This window comes from Pristiophorus japonicus, chromosome 1 (genome assembly GCF_044704955.1).
Source record: "Pristiophorus japonicus isolate sPriJap1 chromosome 1, sPriJap1.hap1, whole genome shotgun sequence".
In the NCBI taxonomy this organism is placed as follows: domain Eukaryota; kingdom Metazoa; phylum Chordata; class Chondrichthyes; family Pristiophoridae; genus Pristiophorus; species Pristiophorus japonicus.
In genome coordinates, this window is record NC_091977.1 from 222101538 (window position 1) to 222121558 (window position 20021).

At 44.1% G+C, this 20021-nt stretch overlaps 1 protein-coding gene across 2 annotated transcripts in view; it reads right to left on the reverse strand.

The window, feature by feature from the left end:
* ift74 (intraflagellar transport 74) overlaps positions 1–20021 on the reverse strand; it is a 176758-nt gene that overhangs the window by 25648 nt on the left and 131089 nt on the right. For both annotated transcript variants that reach the window (XM_070886712.1, XM_070886720.1), the window contains exons 14-16: positions 19041–19138; positions 13832–13958; positions 6–169 (exon numbers count right to left, since the gene is read on the reverse strand). In XM_070886712.1, coding sequence (XP_070742813.1) covers positions 6–169; positions 13832–13958; positions 19041–19138 — 389 coding nt within the window. The remainder of the gene's footprint in view (positions 1–5; positions 170–13831; positions 13959–19040; positions 19139–20021) is intronic.

Consider the following 20021-nt stretch of genomic DNA (forward strand, 5'->3'; position numbering starts at 1 on the left):
GTTACCTTTTTTTTCTCTTCTCCAGCAGCCTTTAGTCCATCCAAGTCACTATAGGTTTCTAGCGCATCTGTTATCTGCTGGATCTTTTCCTTTAAGGAACTCAGTTCAGCATTGATCTTGCTTTCTAGTTGTTCGACCTTCTGAAGGTCCTGTTGGAGCCGTTGGCTCTCTGTGGTTGGTTGGAGGAAAGGAAAGAGAAGTTATGCTCTAGATAACTATCCCCTTACATTTCCAAGCAAACCAGAAAATTGTATAAATTCACAGCAGCCAACAAAAATAGTCGAGATATAAGACAGCACAATGGACCAGAATTTGCGATCAGCAGCGAAGCGAAGGCGTTCACTGTTGGCCCCGAAGTACGATTTTGCAATCTCTGCGTCGAGAACTTTGGGGTTTTCTAACCTTCAGTTTAATTCAACAGAACTTAAAGGGGATCCCCTTGTTTGAACTGCTGTGACGTCAACAGCTGTTTAAGCAGCCAATCAAAAAACAGAATTCGCACAGACAGCGAACAAGGAAGTGAGTAACCCTTTAAAATTCTAACTTTTTAAATAGTTAGAGAAAGCAAAAGAAATATTGGGATTCTTGCGTGGGGAAAGGCACACTTGAAATAAAGATGAACAAACATTAAAAAAAAATAAAACTTTTTTTGAAACGTTTCTTAAACAATTCATTTTTTAATTAAAATGGACAAATCTCACACTATACAAAATTAAGATTAGCTTTCCAGGCCCTTAACATTTATTTAGCAGTCAATACACTATTAAAACTCCAGTTACACCTAATCCCTTTGGGTCTAGCCTTTAGTGGGGAATTTAACAGCATACTTACTGCGGAATTGAATTTTTCGTCATCATTTACGAGATTACACGGGGTGGGGTTGTGGGGGGGGGAAAGAGAGGCAGGGCGGCACACGCAGTCAATTTCGGAGCAGTCACTGACAGACTGCAACTTCGGAATTTCCACATGTGTCTGCACATGGGCCAAATACCGAAGTTACGGTCAGTTTCAAAAGTGGAATGACGGCAAATGCTGCTAGTTCGTCGTCATCCAGACCGCAAATTCCGGACCATTACATTTTACTGGATTATCGTGGAGGATAATGTACAAGATGCAATGATTGCACATATTCCTGCACCAGGCAAGAACATCTGGGGAACGTTGCTTAAGTAAAATATCAAGCAACTTGGGAAGGCACTCTGTAAACCTAATTACCAGTAGTCTTATCATATGATATATTTCATGTTCTGGAGTTCTTTTTTCTGTTTAGAATGTTTGGGCAATCTATTGTGTTCCTAATACAGATGAGGCTGTATACTGGGAGGTTAAAGTAACAGTGACCTCAATCTTTAATAAGACACTCCAGAGTGAGGAACAGGCCTTAGGGGCCAGCTTATATACAGTGCTCCAAAGGGATGCTGGGATCCCTTGGGATTTCAGGGGATGAGCTCCCTGGTGGCGGAACATGGGAGTGCATGCTTTACAGATACACAACATCACTCCCCCGCCCCCCCCCGCAAAAGTCAAAGTGAAAACTATTTACAAGGTGAGGCGGTCGGGAGCCTTTCTTTCCCTGGTGGACCGCCTCCGTACAAATGTCTGTTCTGGTGTGTTGGCTGTGCCCTCGCTGGGCAGTATGTTGTTGCCCCTGCAGGGCTGCTAGGTGAGCCTGGCCTTGTTGGGCTGTTGGACGTGATGGGTTCGATTTCCTGGTCTGGCGTGGTATCGTTGATCATTTGGGTGTGTGTTGTGGGCTCGAAAAATGTAGTGTCTGCTGTGGGTTGTTCAGGACAGTCTGTGAACTGCAACCTGGTTTGGTCCAGGTGCTTTCGGCAAATTTGTCCATTATCTAGTTTGACTACAAACACCCTATTCTCTTCTTTAGCTATCACCGTGCCAGCGATCCACTTGGGACCATGTCCATAGTTTAGCACATACACAGGGTTATTCAGATCAATTTCCCGTGACACAGTGGCGCGACCATCGTTTACATTTAGTTGCTGCCGCCTGCTCTCTACCTGATCATGCAGGTTGGGGTGAACCAGCGAGAGTCTGGTTTTAAGTGTCCTTTTCATGAGTAGCTCAGCCGGGGGCACCCCTGTGAGCGAGTGGGGTCTTGTGCGGTAGCTGAGCAGTACTCGGGACAGGCGGGTTTGGAGTGAGCCTTCTGTGACTCGTTTAAGGCTCTGTTTGATCCATTGGAGGCTGGTTTAAGCGAGGCCAAGGTGACATGTTTGATCCCATTGCGGGTCATGAATTCTTTAAATTCGGCACTGGTGAAACATGGCCCGTTGTCACTGACCAGTATGTCAGGCAGGCCGTGGGTGGCAAACATGGCCCTCAGGCTTTCAATGGTGGCGGTGGCGGTGTTTCCCGACATTATTTCACATTCAATCCATTTTGAAAAAGCATCCACCACCACCAGGAACATTTTACCGAGAAACGGGCCCGCAAAGTCAACATGGATCCTTAACCATGGTCTGGAGGGCCAGGACCACAAACTTAGTGGTGCCTCTCTGGGCGCGTTGCTCAACTGAGCACATACGCTGCATTGCCATACACAGGACTCTAAGTCAGAGTCGATAACGGGCCACCACACGTGGGATCTGGCTATCGCTTTCATCATTACTATACCCGGGTGTGTGCTGTGGAGATCCGAGATGAACATCTCCCTGCCCTTTTTGGGTAGCATTACGTGGTTACCCCACAACAGGCAGTCTGCCTGAATGGACAGTTCGTCCTTTCGCCGCTGGAACGGCTTGATTGGCTCTAGCATTTCTACGGGGATGCTGGCCCAGCTCCCATGCAGTACACAGTTTTTTACTAGGGACAGCAGAGGATCTTGGCTGGTCCTTGTCCTAATCTGGCGGACCATGACAGGTGATTTATCATTTTCAACGCTTCCATGACCATCAACAAGTCTGCGGGCTGCGTCACCATCAACAAGTTTGCAGGCTGCGCTATTTCCACCCCCGTGGTGGGCAATGGTAGCCGACTGAGAGCATCCGCACAGTTCTCAGTGCCTGGCCTGTGGCGGATGGTATAGTTATACGCTGATAGCGCGAGTGCCCACCTTTGTATGCGGGCTGAGGCATTAGTATTTATCCCCTTGTTTTCAGTGAACAGGGATGTGAGGGGCTTGTGATCGGTTTACAGCTCAAATTTGAGGCCAAACAGGTAGTGATGCATTTTCTTTACCCCGAACACACACGCTAATGCCTTTTTCTCAATTATGCTGTAGACCCTCTCGGCCTTAGATAAGCTCCTGGAAGCACAGGCGACAGATTGCAACTTCCCCGCAACGTTAGCTTGTAGTAATACACACCCGACTCCGTACGACGAAGCGTCACATGCTAGCACAAGTCTTTTATACAGGTTATACGATACAAGCAGCTTGTTGGAGCATAAAATGTTTCTGGCTTTCTCAAAAGCAATTACTTGTTTTTTTTCCCCATACCCACTTCTCACCTTTGCGCAATAACACATGTAGGGGCTCTAAAAGGGTGCTTAACCCCGGTAGGCAGTTACCAAAATAGTTGAGTCGTCCCAGGGACGACCGCAGCTCCATGACATTCTGTGGCCTGGGCGCGTTCCTGATAGCCTCTGTCTTGGCGTCTGTGGACCGAATGCCGTCCGCCGCGATCTTTCTCCCCAAAAACTCCACTTCTGTTGCCATGAAGACGAATTTCGACCTCTTCAGCCGCAGCCCTACGTGATCCAGTTGCTGGAGGACCTCCTCCAGGTTTTGTACGTGCTCGACAGTGTCCCGACCTGTGACCAATATGTCGTCCTGAAAGACCACTGTGTGTGGTACCGACTTGAGTAGGCTCTCCATGTTTCTCTGGAAGATCGCTGCAGCCGACCGAATTCCAAACGGGCATCTGTTGTAGATGAACAGTTCCTTGTGCGAGTTGATGTAGGCGAGGCCCTTCGAAGACTCCTCCAGTTCCTGCGTCATGTAGGCTGAAGTCAGGTCGAGCTTGGTGAACGTCTTGCCTCTTGCCAGTGTCGCAAATAGGTCGTCTGCCTGAGGTAGTGGGTATTGGTCCTGTCGCGAGAAACGATTAATAGTTACTTTATAATCGCCGCAAATCCTAACCGTGCCATCACTTTTGAGTACTGGAACAATCAGGCTGGCCCACTCGTTGAATTCCACTGGGGTGATGATGCCCTCGTGTTGCAGCCTGTCCAGCTCGATTTCCACTCTCTCCCTCATCATGTGAGGTACTGCTCACGCCTTGTGGTGAATGGGTCGCGCCTCTGGGACCAAGTGGATCCGCACCTTCGCCCCGGAAAAGTTTCCAAAGCCTGGCTCAAAAAGGGAAGGAAATTTGTTCTGAACCTGGGTACATGAGGCCTCATCGACATGTGATAGCGCTCGGATGTCATCCCAGTTTCAGCAGATTTTGCCCAGCCAGCTCCTTCCAAGCAGTGTGGGACCATCGCCCAGGACAATCCAGAGTGGCAGTTCGTGCACCGTGCCCTCGTAGGTGACCTTGACCATGGCGCTGCCCAGGACAGTGATAAGCTCTTTGGTGTACGTTCTCAGTTTTGTGTGGATGGGGCTCAGGACTGGTCTGAATGCCTTGTTGCACCACAGTCTCTCAAACATCTTTTTACTCATGATGGATTGGCTAGCGCCAGTGTCCAGTTCCATGGCTACGGGTAAGCCATTCAATTTTACGTTTAGCATTATAGGTGGACATTTCGTCGAAAATGTGTGCATCCTGTGTACTTCAGCATCTGCCTCCCCTCTTTCGGCTTGAAATTGCTTTGATCCACCATGGACCGATCTTCCTCTGCCACGTGGTGGTTAGCATGTTTTGCAGAGCTTGCACCTCGTTTGCAAGCTCGTTGGAGGTGCCCCATTGTTCCACAGCTCTTGCAAACATACCCTTTGAAGCGGCATGAATAGGTTGAATGGAAGCCTCCACAACGCCAATAAGGTGTGAATTGCCTTGCATTCATCCTTTGTTGGGGACTCTGAGTCATCTGGGTCACCTGAGGCTTGCTGGCAGTTGCAGACTCGTGGGTTCTGCCCTGTACATTTCTGCTCGCAAACACAGTTCCAGTTAATTTATGAACATTGCTAGCACTTGTGTGCTGAGAGATTTGTTTGGTGTTATCACTGGTGGACATAAACGCCTGTGTTATCGCAATGGTCTTACTGAGGGTCGGTGTCTCTGCAGTCAAAAGTTTTCGTAGGATGGTCTCGTGGCCAATGCTCAGTACAAAAAAGTCTCTGAGCATTTGCTCCAGGTAGCCATCGAACTCACACTGTCCTGCAAGTCGCCTTAACTCGGCGACGTAGCTCGCCACTTCCTGACCTTCAGATCGCTGGCACGTGTAGAACCGATACCGATCAGTGTAAGGGGTGGTTTGCAGGGGGTCAGCTTTCCCTTCTGACCTGATATGAGCGGTTCCGAATCGCTCCCACACCCTTGGTTCTAGACACTGGAATTATGAAGGGACTGTGACAGACTTGGACAGACAATCGGTTTCAGGGTAGGAAGCAGATATGGCTTTATTGTGTTTAAAAAGAAGTAAAAAGGCACACCTTTAATAACACACACAGACCAATACACACTGAAGGGTACAACACATTGAATAAATTGTCCAATTACAGTCTGTGGGGAAAAGAATACAGCTTAAACTCTAAATGGGGTAAAGAGGCGAATGCAGATACCTTTACACAAGTTATCCCAGCCCCCCCACCTCCCAATTCCCCTAACTAACTAAGTTATAGCTCTCAGGGTTCAGGGGCTATGCTCACCAATCCCTTTAGACAGTTGCCGGTGAATCACGGTTTCGGGGTTCGCTGCACTTGGCCTTCTAGGTGAGCCGTACCCCGGACGGAGAAGAGGACTTCGGACTGCGTAGTCTTCAGTTGGGGTGCTAAGTTGCGTTTTGGATGTATGGGGTAAGTACCCACTTTCTTTGATTAGGAATAGTTTAGTTAGTCCCTTTTGGTAATTTCTCACCCGTTGGTCGTTCCAAAGTAGATTGTAGAGTGGAAATAAATGTCGATTCTTCGGTTTTTGCTGAGTTGGTTTTGGTTGGTCGTTTCGCTGGTTGTGGTGGCCCGGGTTGTCAATTTGGTTGCTGACAACCTTCCGTTTCGTGGGCCTCGTGCTCGGTCAGTTCTTGATGAGTTCTAGTAGTTTCCTTCACTGCTCCATTTCTTCACAGCCCAGCTCCGGCTGCTTGTGTCTGTGTTCCAGTCTGTGCTCTGCTTCTCTCCTGTCTTCTGCTAGTTTCTGTGTTCTACTAGTCTGCGTGCTGCTCCTTGCTGGTCTTTTCTTGTAAAAACTGGGGAATAGATATATTCCAAAAAAAGGCTCCATTATCCCCCATCAAATCTCTTGGGCTCTGTTTAAACTGTACTGTCCACTGATTTTCAAATGTCTCCTTTGTCAGCAGTAACTCGATTAGGATGTGAGAATGTGCTATCAGTGGTTTTGCATTGTTTTAGAATTGTCCAGTTTCTTGACCATGATTTCCATTGTGCTTGATTGGGTAATTCGATTATCTCTTAGAGGGTGAATAGTTCCCCCAGACAGTCTGGGGTCTTTAATACACGAATTTGGCCCCACCTCCTGTATTTGGTAACTCTTTTTTTTTTGCAGCCAAAATGTTGTAGAATCTTAAAATTGATATGCTCCTTCCCATAGATGTTTAGGGGATCTCAAGCTTCTGTAATTTAGGTCCATTTTGAATTCCCTTTCCTATGAGTCCAAACACTGGGGGGGGATCTCCATGAATGCATCCCCTTTTATCCCCCACAGGCTTCGTCTGCCCCTTTAAGCTCATTTTAAAAGCCCAGAAAGGGATTCTTCTCCTCTGTAGGGGAAAGGTACCTGGAATCTTTGCGAGATATTGGTAAATTCAGCACGCTCTCCCTCGGGTTAAGATGCTCCCGAACCAGTGTACACAGCTCCTCATATGACTTATCTGTGGGTTTCACTGGAGCCAGAAGATTCTTCATGAGGCTGTAGATCGGTGCCCCGCAGACTGTGAGGAGGACCGCTCTCCTTTTTGCAGTGCTTCGCTCTCCGTCCAGCTCGTTGGCTACAAAGTACTGGTCTAGCCGTTCGACATAGGCTTCCCAGTCCTCACCCTCCGAGAACTTCTTCAGGATGCCCACAGTTTGCTGCATCTTTGCGTTGGATTCGTATGCTCGTCGTCAGTTATTGTGTTCCTAACACAGGTGAGGCTGCACACAGGTAGATTAACGTAACAGTGACCTCAGTCTTTAATAAGACACTTCAGAGTGAGGAACAGGCCTTAGGGGCCAGCTTATATATAGCGCTCCCAAGGGATGTTGGGATCCCTTAGACTTCAGGGGATGAGCTCCCTGGTGGCGGAACATGGGAGTGCATGCTTTACAGATGCACAGCACAATCCATTGGAATGCATTGGTATAAAAATTGGCCTCATTAGCGCCTCCTATTTTCACCTCTGGGGGCCTTTAATGGGGTGCTAACGGCTTACCGACCGGGCGCGGCGCGATGAAGAACTCCCGTAAACCTTGGAGGGAGGTTTGCGGCGGTGGTAAGATGTTGCACCCCGATCTCCTTCGCCCAGAGATCGTGAAGTCATTGCCATGTGCATAGCCCTATTAGTGCCCCGGACCCAAACTTCGGTTCCGATCCCTGTAGCATCGCCGGTTGAAAACACTGACAACTGCAGGAGGCGTTGATCGGGAGGCCTGGCGCTTCCTGCGGGGCGGGGGCGCGAGAGTTAACGGGGAGGTTGCCGAGGTAAGTACAGAAATTTCTCAAATTATTTTTTATTAATTATTTTACATTCTCCTGGGCCGCGATCGATCAGCCCGGCACTCTGCTGCATGCGGCTGATTGGGCCATATCGTAGCTGCCATCAGGGACCAGCTTACCGGTCCCAATGCAGAGCCTGCAGCGATGGCCTTCCTCGTTAAGGGAGGGAAGGAGCCTCGGAATGCAGCAGCACTGCATGGCCCAATGTGCAGCATTGTACAACTACCGCCCGGCCTATGGCCTTTAGTGCTCCAGGAAGCAAGTGAAGCACTTGATTTATCGCTGCACTTCCTTCCTGGAGCGCAAACACCGAATTTTTTAAAAAGCTGAAAAACATTAGCGCCTGGTGCAAATTTTTTCAAATTTCAACAGTTAGTGCCCCAAATGGGGCGCTCCCGAATTTCTCCCCCTTTTTGTTTTTTTGCCCAGTGATTTGATCAACATTGTGATTTGCAAAACATTATATGAAGAGTTACAAATATGGCCATTTTACCCCTATTCTGCTGCTTTTTTGAGTTACTACAGGACTCTGTATTGCGCAGACCGTTCATGTGTAGTTCATCAAAAACTCAATTCAAAGATTCTAAAAAGAGCTTACATTTCGGAAACGTTGTTATTTTAAAGTAATATGTAAATGACGCACAGTGTTGCTGGTAGTCTGCTTTATTCCCTTGCTTCTGTATTATTACAAATCTTTCGTTTGAAGGATGCAGTGTTTTCTGCTTTTCAGAAGGTACGTGGTGAGCAGCCCATTCAACCCCTGATTCTAAATATCTGACCAAAAGTAATTGTTTAACCTCTGGCACATTCACAGAGCGTAAATTTCAGATCATAGGGAATTGGGTCCGCCTATAGAAAAATGCATTTTACTGTGAGCAAGAAAAAATAGGACAAAGCTCAATTGTAAGATATGGTAAGTCCTTTAAAATATAATTAATTCAAACAGTGTCAACATCTAGTGAATTAAAATCAGCTAGAATGATATCCGGTAACACGTTTGCCTTACAAGTGTCTCCAATGGAATTAAAGCTATTCTACACTGCAGTATTGTTTTGAAATCTCCATTAATCGTGCTCTCCTTTCCCCAAAAGTATTGCTCCACTTCAAGGTCCTCAAAAATACATCAAATGATCTATGGATACTTTAAACGAATGTTGAAGAAGACTGAAGTATTGGACAACCTCTTTATATTTACCCTTGAAATGTCAATTGGAAGAATGAGAAAATCAGCAAGTTAAGCAGTTCTTACCCAGTGCCCTAAATGCCAAAAGATTACCACACCCCTACTGTCTACAGAAAGGAACCAAAAGAAAGAAAATCTGTACCATTCCACTCCTTGCTCAGTTATACATTTCATTAAACAGTCTTTGGTCTCTAAGCTGTGGTAAAGCAAGAGGCAGGAAGAGGATACAGTCCAGTTCCTTCTGATAGGACATTAGGGGTCACAACAATTCAGACTGTACTCTTTGGAGTAATGTATTAACTTGAACAAGCTCTTGCCTATCTTGTGGAAAGCCGCTTGAACAGTAAATTTGTTTATCTACTTCAGTTTCCTCCTTTTCAAACTTAGTACAAAATATATATCACATATTTTGTTATTGATGTAAAACTTGAAATAGAGGAAAAGCAACTTTTAACCACAGTTCAAGAAGCTTACTAAAGTCAAAACTAAAAATCATGGTTTAAAAACGAGTATTAAAACACTCTACCTAAACGCACGCAGCATTCGAAATAAAGTAAATGAGTTGACGGCACAAATCATTACAAATGGGTATGATTTGGTGCCTATTACAGAAACGTGGTTGCAGGGTGGCCAAGACTGGGAATTAAACATATAGGGGTATCTGACAATTTGGAAAGATAGACAAGAAGGGAAAGGAGGTGGGGTAGCTCTGTTAATAAAGGAAGATATCAGGGCAGTTGTGAGAAACGATATTGGCTCTAATGAACAAAATGTTGAATCATTGTGGGTGGAGATTAGAGATAGTAAGGGAAAAAAGTCACTGGTGGGCGTAGTTTATAGGCCCCCAAATAATAACTTCACGGTGGGGCGGGCAATAATCAAGGGAATAATGGAGGCATGTGAAAAAGGAACGGCAGTAATCATGGGGGATTTTAACTTACATATCGATTGGTCAAATCAAATCGCACGGGGTAGCCTTGAGGAGGAATTCATAGAATGCATACGGGATTGTTTCTTAGAACAGTATGTTACAGAACCTACAAGGGAGCAAGCGATCTTAGATCTGGTCCTGTGTAATGAGACAGGAATAATAAACGATCTCCGAGTAAAAGATCCTCTCGGAATGAGTGATCACAGTATGGTTGACTTCGTAATACAGATTGAGGGTGAGGAAGTAGTGTCTCAAATGAGCGTACTATGCTTAAACAAAGGGGACTACAGTGGGATGAGGGCAGAGTTGGCTAAACTAGACTGGAAACACAGACTAAACGGTGGCACAATTGCGGAACAGTGGAGGACTTTTAAGGAGCTCTTTCATAGTGCTCAACAAAAATATATTCCAGTGAAAAAGAAGGGCGGTAAGAGAAGGGATAACGAGCCATGGATAACCAAGGAAATAAAGGAGAGTATCAAATTAAAAACCAATGCGTATAAGGTGGCCAAGGTTAGTGGGAAACTAGAAGATTGGGAAAATTTTAAACAACAGCAAAGAATGACTAAGAAATCAATAAAGAAAGGAAAGATAGATTACGAAAGTAAACTTGTGCAAAACATAAAAACAGATAGTAAAAGCTGTTACCGATACATAAAACGGAAAAGAGTGTCTAAAGTAAATGTTGGTCCCTTAGAAGATGAGAAGGGGAATTTAATAATGGGAAATGTGGAAATGGCTCAGACCGTAAACAATTATTTTGCTTCGGTCTTCACAGTGGAAGACACAAAAACCATGCCAAAAATTGCTGGTCACAGGAATGTGGGAAGGGAGGACCTTGAGACAAACACTATCACTAGGGGGGTCGTGCTGGACAGGCTAATGGGACGCAAGGTAGATAAGTCCCCTGGTCCTGATGAAATGCATCCCAGGGTATTAGTGAGATGGCGGAAGTTATAGCAGATGCATTCGTTATAATCTACCAAAATTCTCTGGACTCTGGGGAGGTACCAGCGGATTGGAAAGCAGCTAATGTAACGCCTCTGTTTAAAAAAGGGGGCAGACAAAAGGCAGGTAACTATAGGCCGGTTAGTTTAACGTCTGTAGTGGGGAAAATGCTTGAAGCTATCATTAAGGAAGAAATAGCGGGACATCTAGATAGGAATAATGCAATCAAGCAGACGCAACATCGATTCATGAAGGGGAAATCATGTTTAACTAATTTACTGGAATTATTTGAGGATATAACGAGCATGATGGATAGAGGTGTACCGATGGATGTGGTATATTTAGATTTCCAAAAGGCATTCGATAAGGTGCCACACAAAAGGTTACTGCAGAAGATAAAGGTACGTGGAGTCAGAGGAAATGTATTTACATGGACAGAGAATTGGCTGGCTAACAGAAAGCAGAGAGTCGGGATAAATGGGTCCTTTTCGGGTTGGAAATCGGTGGTTAGTGGTGTGCCACAGGGATCGGTGCTGGGACTACAACTGTTTACAATATACATAGATGACCTGGAAGAGGGGACAGAGTGTAGTGTAACAAAATTTGCAGATGACACAAAAATTAGTGGGAAAGCGGGTTATGTAGAGGACACAGAGAGGCTGCAAAGAGATTTAGATAGGTTAAGCGAATGGGCTAAGGTTTGGCAGATGGAATACAATGTCGGAAAATGTGAGGTCATCCATCTTGGAAAAAAAAACAGTAAAAGGGAATATTATTTGAATGGGGAGAAATTACAACATGCTGCGGTGCAGAGGGACCTGGGGGTCCTTGTGCATGAATCCCAAAAAGTTAGTTTGCAGGTGCAGCAGGTAATCAGGAAGGCGAATGGAATGTTGGCCTTCATTGCGAGAGGGATGGAGTACAAAAGCAGGGAGGTCCTGCTGCAACTGTATAGGGTATTGGTGAGGCCGCACCTGGAGTACTGCGTGCAGTTTTGGTCACCTTACTTAAGGAAGGATATACTAGCTTTGAAAGGGTACAGAGACGATTCACTAGGCTGATTCCGGAGATGAGGGGGTTACCTTATGATGATAGATTGAGTAGACTGGGTCTTTACTCGTTGGAGTTCAGAAGGATGAGGGGTGATCTTATAGAAACATTTAAAATCATGAAAGGGATAGACAAGATAGAGGCAGAGAGGTTGTTTCCACTAGTCGGGGAGACTAGAACTAGGGGGCACAGCCTCAAAATATGGGGGAGCCAATTTAAAACCGAGTTGAGAAGGAATTTCTTCTCCCAGAGGGTTGTGAATCTGTGGAATTCTCTGCCCAAGGAAGCAGTTGAGGCTAGCTCATTGAATGTATTCAAATCACAGATAGATAGATTTTTAAGCAATAAGGGAATTAAGGGTTACGGGGAGCGGGCGGGTAAATGGAGCTGAGTACACGGCCAGATCAGCCATGATCTTGTTGAATGGCGGAGCAGGCTCGAGGGGCTAGATGGCCCACTCCTGTTCCTAATTCTTACGTTCTTATGTTCTTATAACATATGAACCTCAGATCTGAAAACCTGTGGCAGTACTTTTTAGCTTTTCTAACAAGAATTGACTTAAAATATTAACTTGCTAACACACTTAAACTACTGTAAAATTCTGATCCATGAGATAAGGACATATCTGTTATTATACTTGTAAAATATTCTAAATATATAAAAAATTAGGTCTGGACTACAGTAATGTTAACAGATTATTAAGGCTGGTCTCAAAAAGGAAATCCTGAACAACAATACAAGTGTCAGTGAAGTCACCAAATGCTCACAAGAAACTACACCCATTGAGAAAGAGCTGTTTAATGCAGACATTGGAATTTTATGCACCATTTGTTCAGCTGACAGTTTTGGCTATACTGTATATAGATCTTAATCATATTCGGCACCAACAAACTAATTTATTTCTGAGTTACTGAATGCAGGCTGTTCAAAGTCTATTTCTACACCAACAACAACTTGCATTTATATCGCATCCTTAATCGAGAAGAAAGTCCCAGAGTGCTTCATAGCACTTCATAGAAGTAGAGCGAAATTAATGTCTAGCCAATGAAGGAGATATTAGGAGGGGTTACCAAAGAATTGGTCAAAAAAATTGGATTTTAAGGAGAGTCTTAAATGAGCAGAGGGAGGTGATATAGGGAAGGAATTCCAAAGTGTGAAACATCGGTTGAAGGTGGGATTCACAAAAGGCCAGAGTTGGAGGTATGGAGGATCTGGGGAGATGATAGTGTTAAAGATAGGAAGAGGCAAGGCAATGGAGAGATTTAAACATAGCATTTAAAAAATATTAATTCTCGGGATTCTGGCATCGCTGGCATTTACTGCCCATTCCTAGTTGCCCTGAGTTTGATAGAACTGAGTGGCTTGCTAGGTCACTTCAGAGGGCAGTTACAAGTCAACTGCTTTGGTGTGGAACTGGAATCACCTATAGGCCAGACTGGGTAAGGATAGCAGGTTTCCTTTCTTAAAGGACAGTGAACCAGTTGGGTTTTTACAACAATCCGATAACTTCATGGTAAACTTTACTGATACCAGATTTAAACAAAACTGAATTCAAATTGTAACACTGCTATGATGGGACGTGAAACCACGTTCTCTGAAGGTGCAGGGGTGGGAAGCAAGTCAATGGTAAAAATGCTCTGGCTCTAGGTAAGAATGGAACCAAGTTAGGGAAGTCCACCACGGCTGGATAATGGAGAAGTGACATTTAAGGGACATGGAGCAACCCGCCGTATCAAAGGCTGCAGAGAGGTCTAGGAGGATGAGGCTAATGCACCAAGGTCACAGTCACGGAGAATGTCACTTGTGTTTTTTATTAGGGTAGTTTTGGTGCTATGGGCTATAACTGGACTGAAATATTTCATGTTAAATTCATTTCAAGTCTAATATCTTATTTCAGATGTGTAAAATCATGGATAAGGGGACATGTATTTTAATATTACTTACCATCAGTCAAACCCTTGGCAGTTGTCTGGGATTTCTGCATTTCAGTCTCCTTGAAATTCAGGTCCTCCTGCATGGACTTCAGTTCATGTGCAGTTATTGAGGAGATCTGCCTCATTCGGTTCATATTCTGCAATGCAAGACCATGGGGAAGCATTAAACATTGTTAAAATATATTGAATCTTTGACTACACCACCCAAACAACTATTGTAAAGAACAATGGGATTCTTATACAAAAAACAAAAGTGGCCCCAGTCAGAGCCAGAGGTTAAAGAAATAACAAGAAAAATATTTATACAGATATGAAAGGCAAACTGATACTGCAGATGGAGATTTTGAAACAAAATGTTACATAACTTGTCTGATCTTTTTTGTTCTTTTTACTATTTTACGGTAGCACTGGAAATCCCAGATGTTGTATAATTATTTCAATTTTGTTGTTTCAGCAGGTGTTCAAAATAATTTATGCTTCAGAATTAAACAGCATTCATTTTATAACTTTCACTCTTCTTACAAAAATATTCGCTGGTCAATAAATAGAGGGTGGAATGTTCATCTCTTTAAAATTGGTATTCCACCTAGAAAAACATTGCATTTTCCAATTGTAGCACACTAAAATGTTTATTTTTTGTATGCTGCATGGAAAGCCATCAACAGAAAGGCTGTTGATATAGTATCATCTCATTTGATATTACTAGAATACTGGATACTGCCTTAATAAGTTCAGACTCTGAAGACGCTTTATTGTTTTATCATATTAAATTGTTACAGGTTTGTACTGGTGATAAAGCATTAAAGTTCATATATATATATGTATAAATAAAATGTTAGGTACCATAACAAGGGTGAAGCCTCCCTCCTTCACTGGGATGCATTTCCAGCAGAGAAGGATTTTTATCTGCCCTCCAGATATGTTTCTGTTGATCCTGGCCATATTTCTGATTCCCAGGTAATTTACAAACAACAGGCAGGCTCCCTGGACTCTTCTGCAGTCACTCTAGCCTAGGGGCAGAGACTTACTGTAGCAGGGCTCAGGGCTGCTGCAGTGGGAGAAAGAAACAGGTAGCCAGGAACTGTCTGCTGGTAAAAAAAAATTATCGGTTGAAATTCCTAATTTCATTAATGGGGCCTATGCACAGCCGTACTCTGTGATAGGCACCTCATCAATTATTGGGGTGATGAGAGAGAAAAAGAAAGACTTGCATTTATATAGCACTTCCACGACCACTGGACGTCTAAAAAGCGCTTTACAGCCAATGAAGTACTTTTGGAGTGTAGTCATTGCTGTAATGTGGGAAAGGTGGCAGCCAACTTGCACACAGCAAAGTCCCACAAACAGCAATGCGATAATGACCAGATAATCTGTTTTTGTTATGTTGATTGAGGGATAAATATTGGCCAGGATACCGGGGATAACTCCCCTGCTCCTCTTCGAAATACTGCCATGGGATCTTTTACGTCCACCTGAGAGGGCAGATGGGGCCTCGATTTAAAGTCTCATCCGAGAAACAACACTTCCGACAGTGCAGCACTCCCTCGGCAATCCAGTGGGGCTCTCAACGCTGATCTCTGAATAGAATCATAGAATGGTTACAGCCATTCGGCCCATCGAGCCTGCACGAACACTTCAGCTTGTCCCACTCCCCCGCCCTTTCCCCACAGCAGTGCAATTTTTTTTTCCTTCAGATACTTATCCAATTCCTTTTTGAAAACCACGATTGAATCTGCCTCCACCACCCTTTCAGGCAGTGCATTCCAGATAATAACCACTCACTGCGTAAAAGTTTTCCCTTGTGTCACCTTTGGTTTTTCTGCCAATTAACTTAAATCTGTGTCCTCTGGTTCTCAACCCTTCTGCCAATGGGGGCAGTTTCTCTCTATCTACTCTGTCTAGACCGCTCATGATTTTGAACACCTCTATCAAATCTCCTCTCAACCTTCTCTGCTCTAAGGAGAACAACTCTAGCTTCTCCAATCTATCCATGCAACTGAAGTCCCTCATCCCTGGAACCATACTAGTAAATCTTTTCTGCACCCGCTCTAAGGCCTTGACATCCGTCCTAAAGTGAAGTGCCCAATATTGGACACAATACTCCAGTTGAGGCCGAACCAGTGTTTTATAAAGATTCATCATGACTTTCTTGCTTTTGTACTCTATGCCTCTATTTATAAAACCCAAGATCCTGCATGGTGTTTTAACTGCTTTCTCAACCTGCCCTGCCACCTTCAACAATTTCTGCACATATATCCCCAGATCTCTGTGTTCCTATACCCCCTTTAGTATTGTACCCTTTAGTTTATATTGTCTATTCCTACCAAAATATTTATCCATCAATCAACATAACAAAAAACAGATTATCTGGTCATCATCACATTGCTGTTGGTGGGAGCTTGTTTGTGCGCAAATTAGCTGCTGCGTTTCCTGCATTACAACAGTGACTACACTTCAAAAGTACTTCACTGGCTGTAAAACACTTTTAGATGTCCGGTGGTCGTGAAAGGCACTATATAAATCCAAGTCTTTCTTTCAAGTCTTTTTTTGTACGCCAAAGCCTAAGTCATTAATATATATCAAGAAAAGCAGTGTTCCTAGTTCCAACCCTGGAGAACACCACTGTATACCTTCCTTCAGTCTGAAAAACAACTGTTCATCACGATGTGTTTCCGGTTACTTAGCCAATTTCGTATCCATGCTCCTACTGTCCTTTTTATTCCAAGAGCTTCAAGTTTGCTGGAAAGCCTATTACGTGCCACTTCATCAAACACCTTTTCGACGTCCATATACACATCAACCACATTTCCCTCATTAGCCCTCTCTGTTACCTCATCAAAAACCTCAATCAAATTAGTTAAACACGATTTGCCTTTAACAAATCTGTGCTGCTTTCCTTAAATAATTCACACTTGTCCAAGTGACTGTTAATTACATCAAGGATTATCTTTTCTAAAAGCTTCCCCACCACCGAGGTTAAACTGACTGGCCTGTAGTTGCTGAGTTTATCTTTACACCCTTTTTTGAACAATGGTGTATAATTTGTAATTCTCCAGTCCTCTGGCACCACCCCCGTATCCAAGGAGGATTGGAAGATCATGGCCAGTACCTCCGCAATTTCCACCTTTACTTCCCTCAGCATCCTAGGATGCATCCCATCTGGTCCTGGTGACTTATCTACTTTAAGTACAGCCAGCCTTTCTAGTAGCTCCTCTTTATCAATTTTTAGTACATCTAGTATCTCAACTACCTCCTCTTTTACTTTTGCACCATCTTCTTCTTTGGTAAAGACAGATGCAAAGTACTCATTTAGGCCCCAAGTTTCCACACGTGGCGAAAAAGGCGCCCCTCAGAGCTGGGTGCCTGTTTTTCGCGCCGAAAACGGCGCCTGAAAAAAAACGCGGTATTCTCGAGCTCCTTGCAGCTCGATGTCTGCTTGGCGCGGCGCACAGGGGGCGGAGCCTACCCCTCGCGCCGATTTTGTAAGTAGGAGGGGGCGGGCACAATTTAAATGAGTTTTTTTGGTGCCGGCAACCCTGCGCTTGCGCGTTGGAGTGTTCGCGCACGCGCAGTCTAAAGTAAACATTGGCACTCGGCCATTTTTAAAAGTGCTGCAGAAAAAGTGAAAATTTGTTTATTGAACCCTTGCAAAGGCTTGCATTTTAATTTTCTTTATATTTCTGTGTGTGAGGGAGTGCTTTTAGCAGCACTGCTGAATAAATCATCTGCTGAATTAATGTTGGCTCTTTAACCAGTGTTACTGCAGCAACTGTGCATTTTAATTCAGCCTTTACAACTCGTTACCGTTTCAATCTCCACCACTCATTCTGTAATTAAAGATAGACTGTGATAAATGGGACACATGCACTTGTTTGAGACTATTCAAATCTTTGTAGCTGTTCAATTTTTAACATTTTTTAATAAAACCACATTGCCCTTCCATGATCAGCACTGAGGCTGCTTGCTGCTTCTTGCCCCTGCCGTCGGGACCGACGCCACACCTCTGCCTGAAATGCCTGCCTGAAGCACTTTCACACAGGTAGGAACATGGTTTATTTAATCTTTTCTTTGCTTATAAATTTTTATTCAGGTTGGATTTATTTGTATAATATTTGTATAAGTATAACTAAGGATTGATTGTAGAATTTAATGACTTCCCTTCCCCCCCACCTCGTTCCCGATGCCTAATTTGTAACCTGCGCCTGATTTTTTAATGTGTAGACAAGGTTTTTTCAAGCCTACAAAAATCTTCACTTGCTCCATTCTAAGTTAGTTTGGAGTACGTTTTCACTGTGGAAACTTTCAAATCAGGCGTCAGTGGCCGGACACACCCCCTTTTGGAAAAAAATTCTGTTCAAAAGTGAAACTGTTCTACCTGACTAGAACTGTAGAAAACTTAAATGTGGAGAATTCCGATTTCTAAGATACTCCGTTCTCCACCAGTTGCTCCTAAAAATCAGGAGCAAATCATGTGGAAACTTGGGGCCTTAGTAACTCAGCCATGCCCTCTGCCTCCATGCTTGGATCTCCTTTTTGGTCCCGAATCGGCCCCACCCTTCCTCTTACTACCAGTTTACTATTTATATGCCGAGAGAAGACTTTTGGATTCCTTTTTATGTTTGCTGCCAATCTATTCTCATACTCTCCTTTCCCCTCTTATTTCTTTTTTCATTTCCTTTCTGAACTTTCTATATTCAGCCTGGTTCTCACTTGTATTCTCAACCTGACATCTGTCGTACGCCCCCTTTTTCTGCTTCATCTTACTCTATCTTTTTTGTCATCCAGGGAGCTCTAGCTTTGGTTGCCCTACCTTTCCCCTTCGTGGGAACGTACCTCAATTGTGTCCAATCCATCTCCTCTTTAAAAGCAGCCCGTTGTTCGATTCCAATTTATCCAAGCCAGAACTGTTCTCAACCCAATTGGCCCTCCTCCAATTAAGTATTTTTATTCTAGATTGCAAGATAGAGATCCAGTGTTCCAAGAATGCAAATGGTGAGAAACACAGTGGAGGGAGTGTTCCCTCATATGCATGCAGTTGACATATACCTGCTTACATATGATTGTATGCTGTCTGTCCTGATGGGACTGACCCCCGGAAAACAGAAGGGATGCAGTAGACCACATTCCTAAATTGTTAGTGGACTCTTGTTTCCTCGAGTTCAGCCAAAAATTGGACAGGGGGCAAAAAGGCTACGCCCATGTTTTTTGATAGCACTTACCCTGCTTGTGTGTTCCAGAAGGGCTACAATACTAGCCTCAAGCTGAGCCTTCCGTTCCAACTCTTGGTTTTTGATTTCTTCAGAGGTATCCAGGAATGCTTGAAAGACAAATATGTGATTATAGATTTCATTTATTATTAACCTCTTATGGCAACATCATTGCATTCTTAGAGATCATAGCTCTAATATTCTGAGGTCCTGCCAACAGTAGAAGGTCCTACTAACATTTGGAAATCTGACCTTGTACACTACATTCTTACTCTGCCCGATTTTCCGAAGGGCATTTCAGAGCAGGAAAAGTAGGCTTTGCTACAGCATGTAAAACCCAGTGAAAGGGCAAAGAAACCTTAGAATGTCTCAAAGTGCTAAACAGCCAATTAAATACCTTTTGGAAGTTGTTGTTATGGAGGGAAATTTGCGCACAGGAAAGCCCCATGGAATGAGATTAGTTTTAGTGATGTTGGTTGAGGGATAAAGGTGGCCAGGATACATTTCCTTTCTCTTCTGCAAAAGTGCCATGGAGTCTTTTATATATTTTTTAAAATTCCTTCACGGGATATGGACACACTGGCAATCCCCAACTGCCCTTGAGAAGGTGGTGGTGAGATCCCTTCTTGATTGCTTCTTTGTAGTGGCTTTGGTATAACTGAGTGGCTTGCTAGGCTATTTCAGAGGGCAGTTAACAGTCAACCACATTGCTGTGAGTCTGGAGCCACATATAGGCGTGGCGAGGTAAGGACAGCAGATTTCCTTCCCTGAAGGACATTAGTGAACCAGGTGGGTTTTTACAACAATCCAGCAGTTTCATGGTCATCATTCCTGACACGAGCTTTTTATTCCAGATTTATTTAATACATTGAATTTTAAATTCCCAGCTGCCATGGTGGGATGTGAACTCACATCTCACCAATCCAGCCTCTGGATTACTAGTTCAGTAACATAATCACTATGCTACCGTACCCGTTATCCACCTTAAAGGTC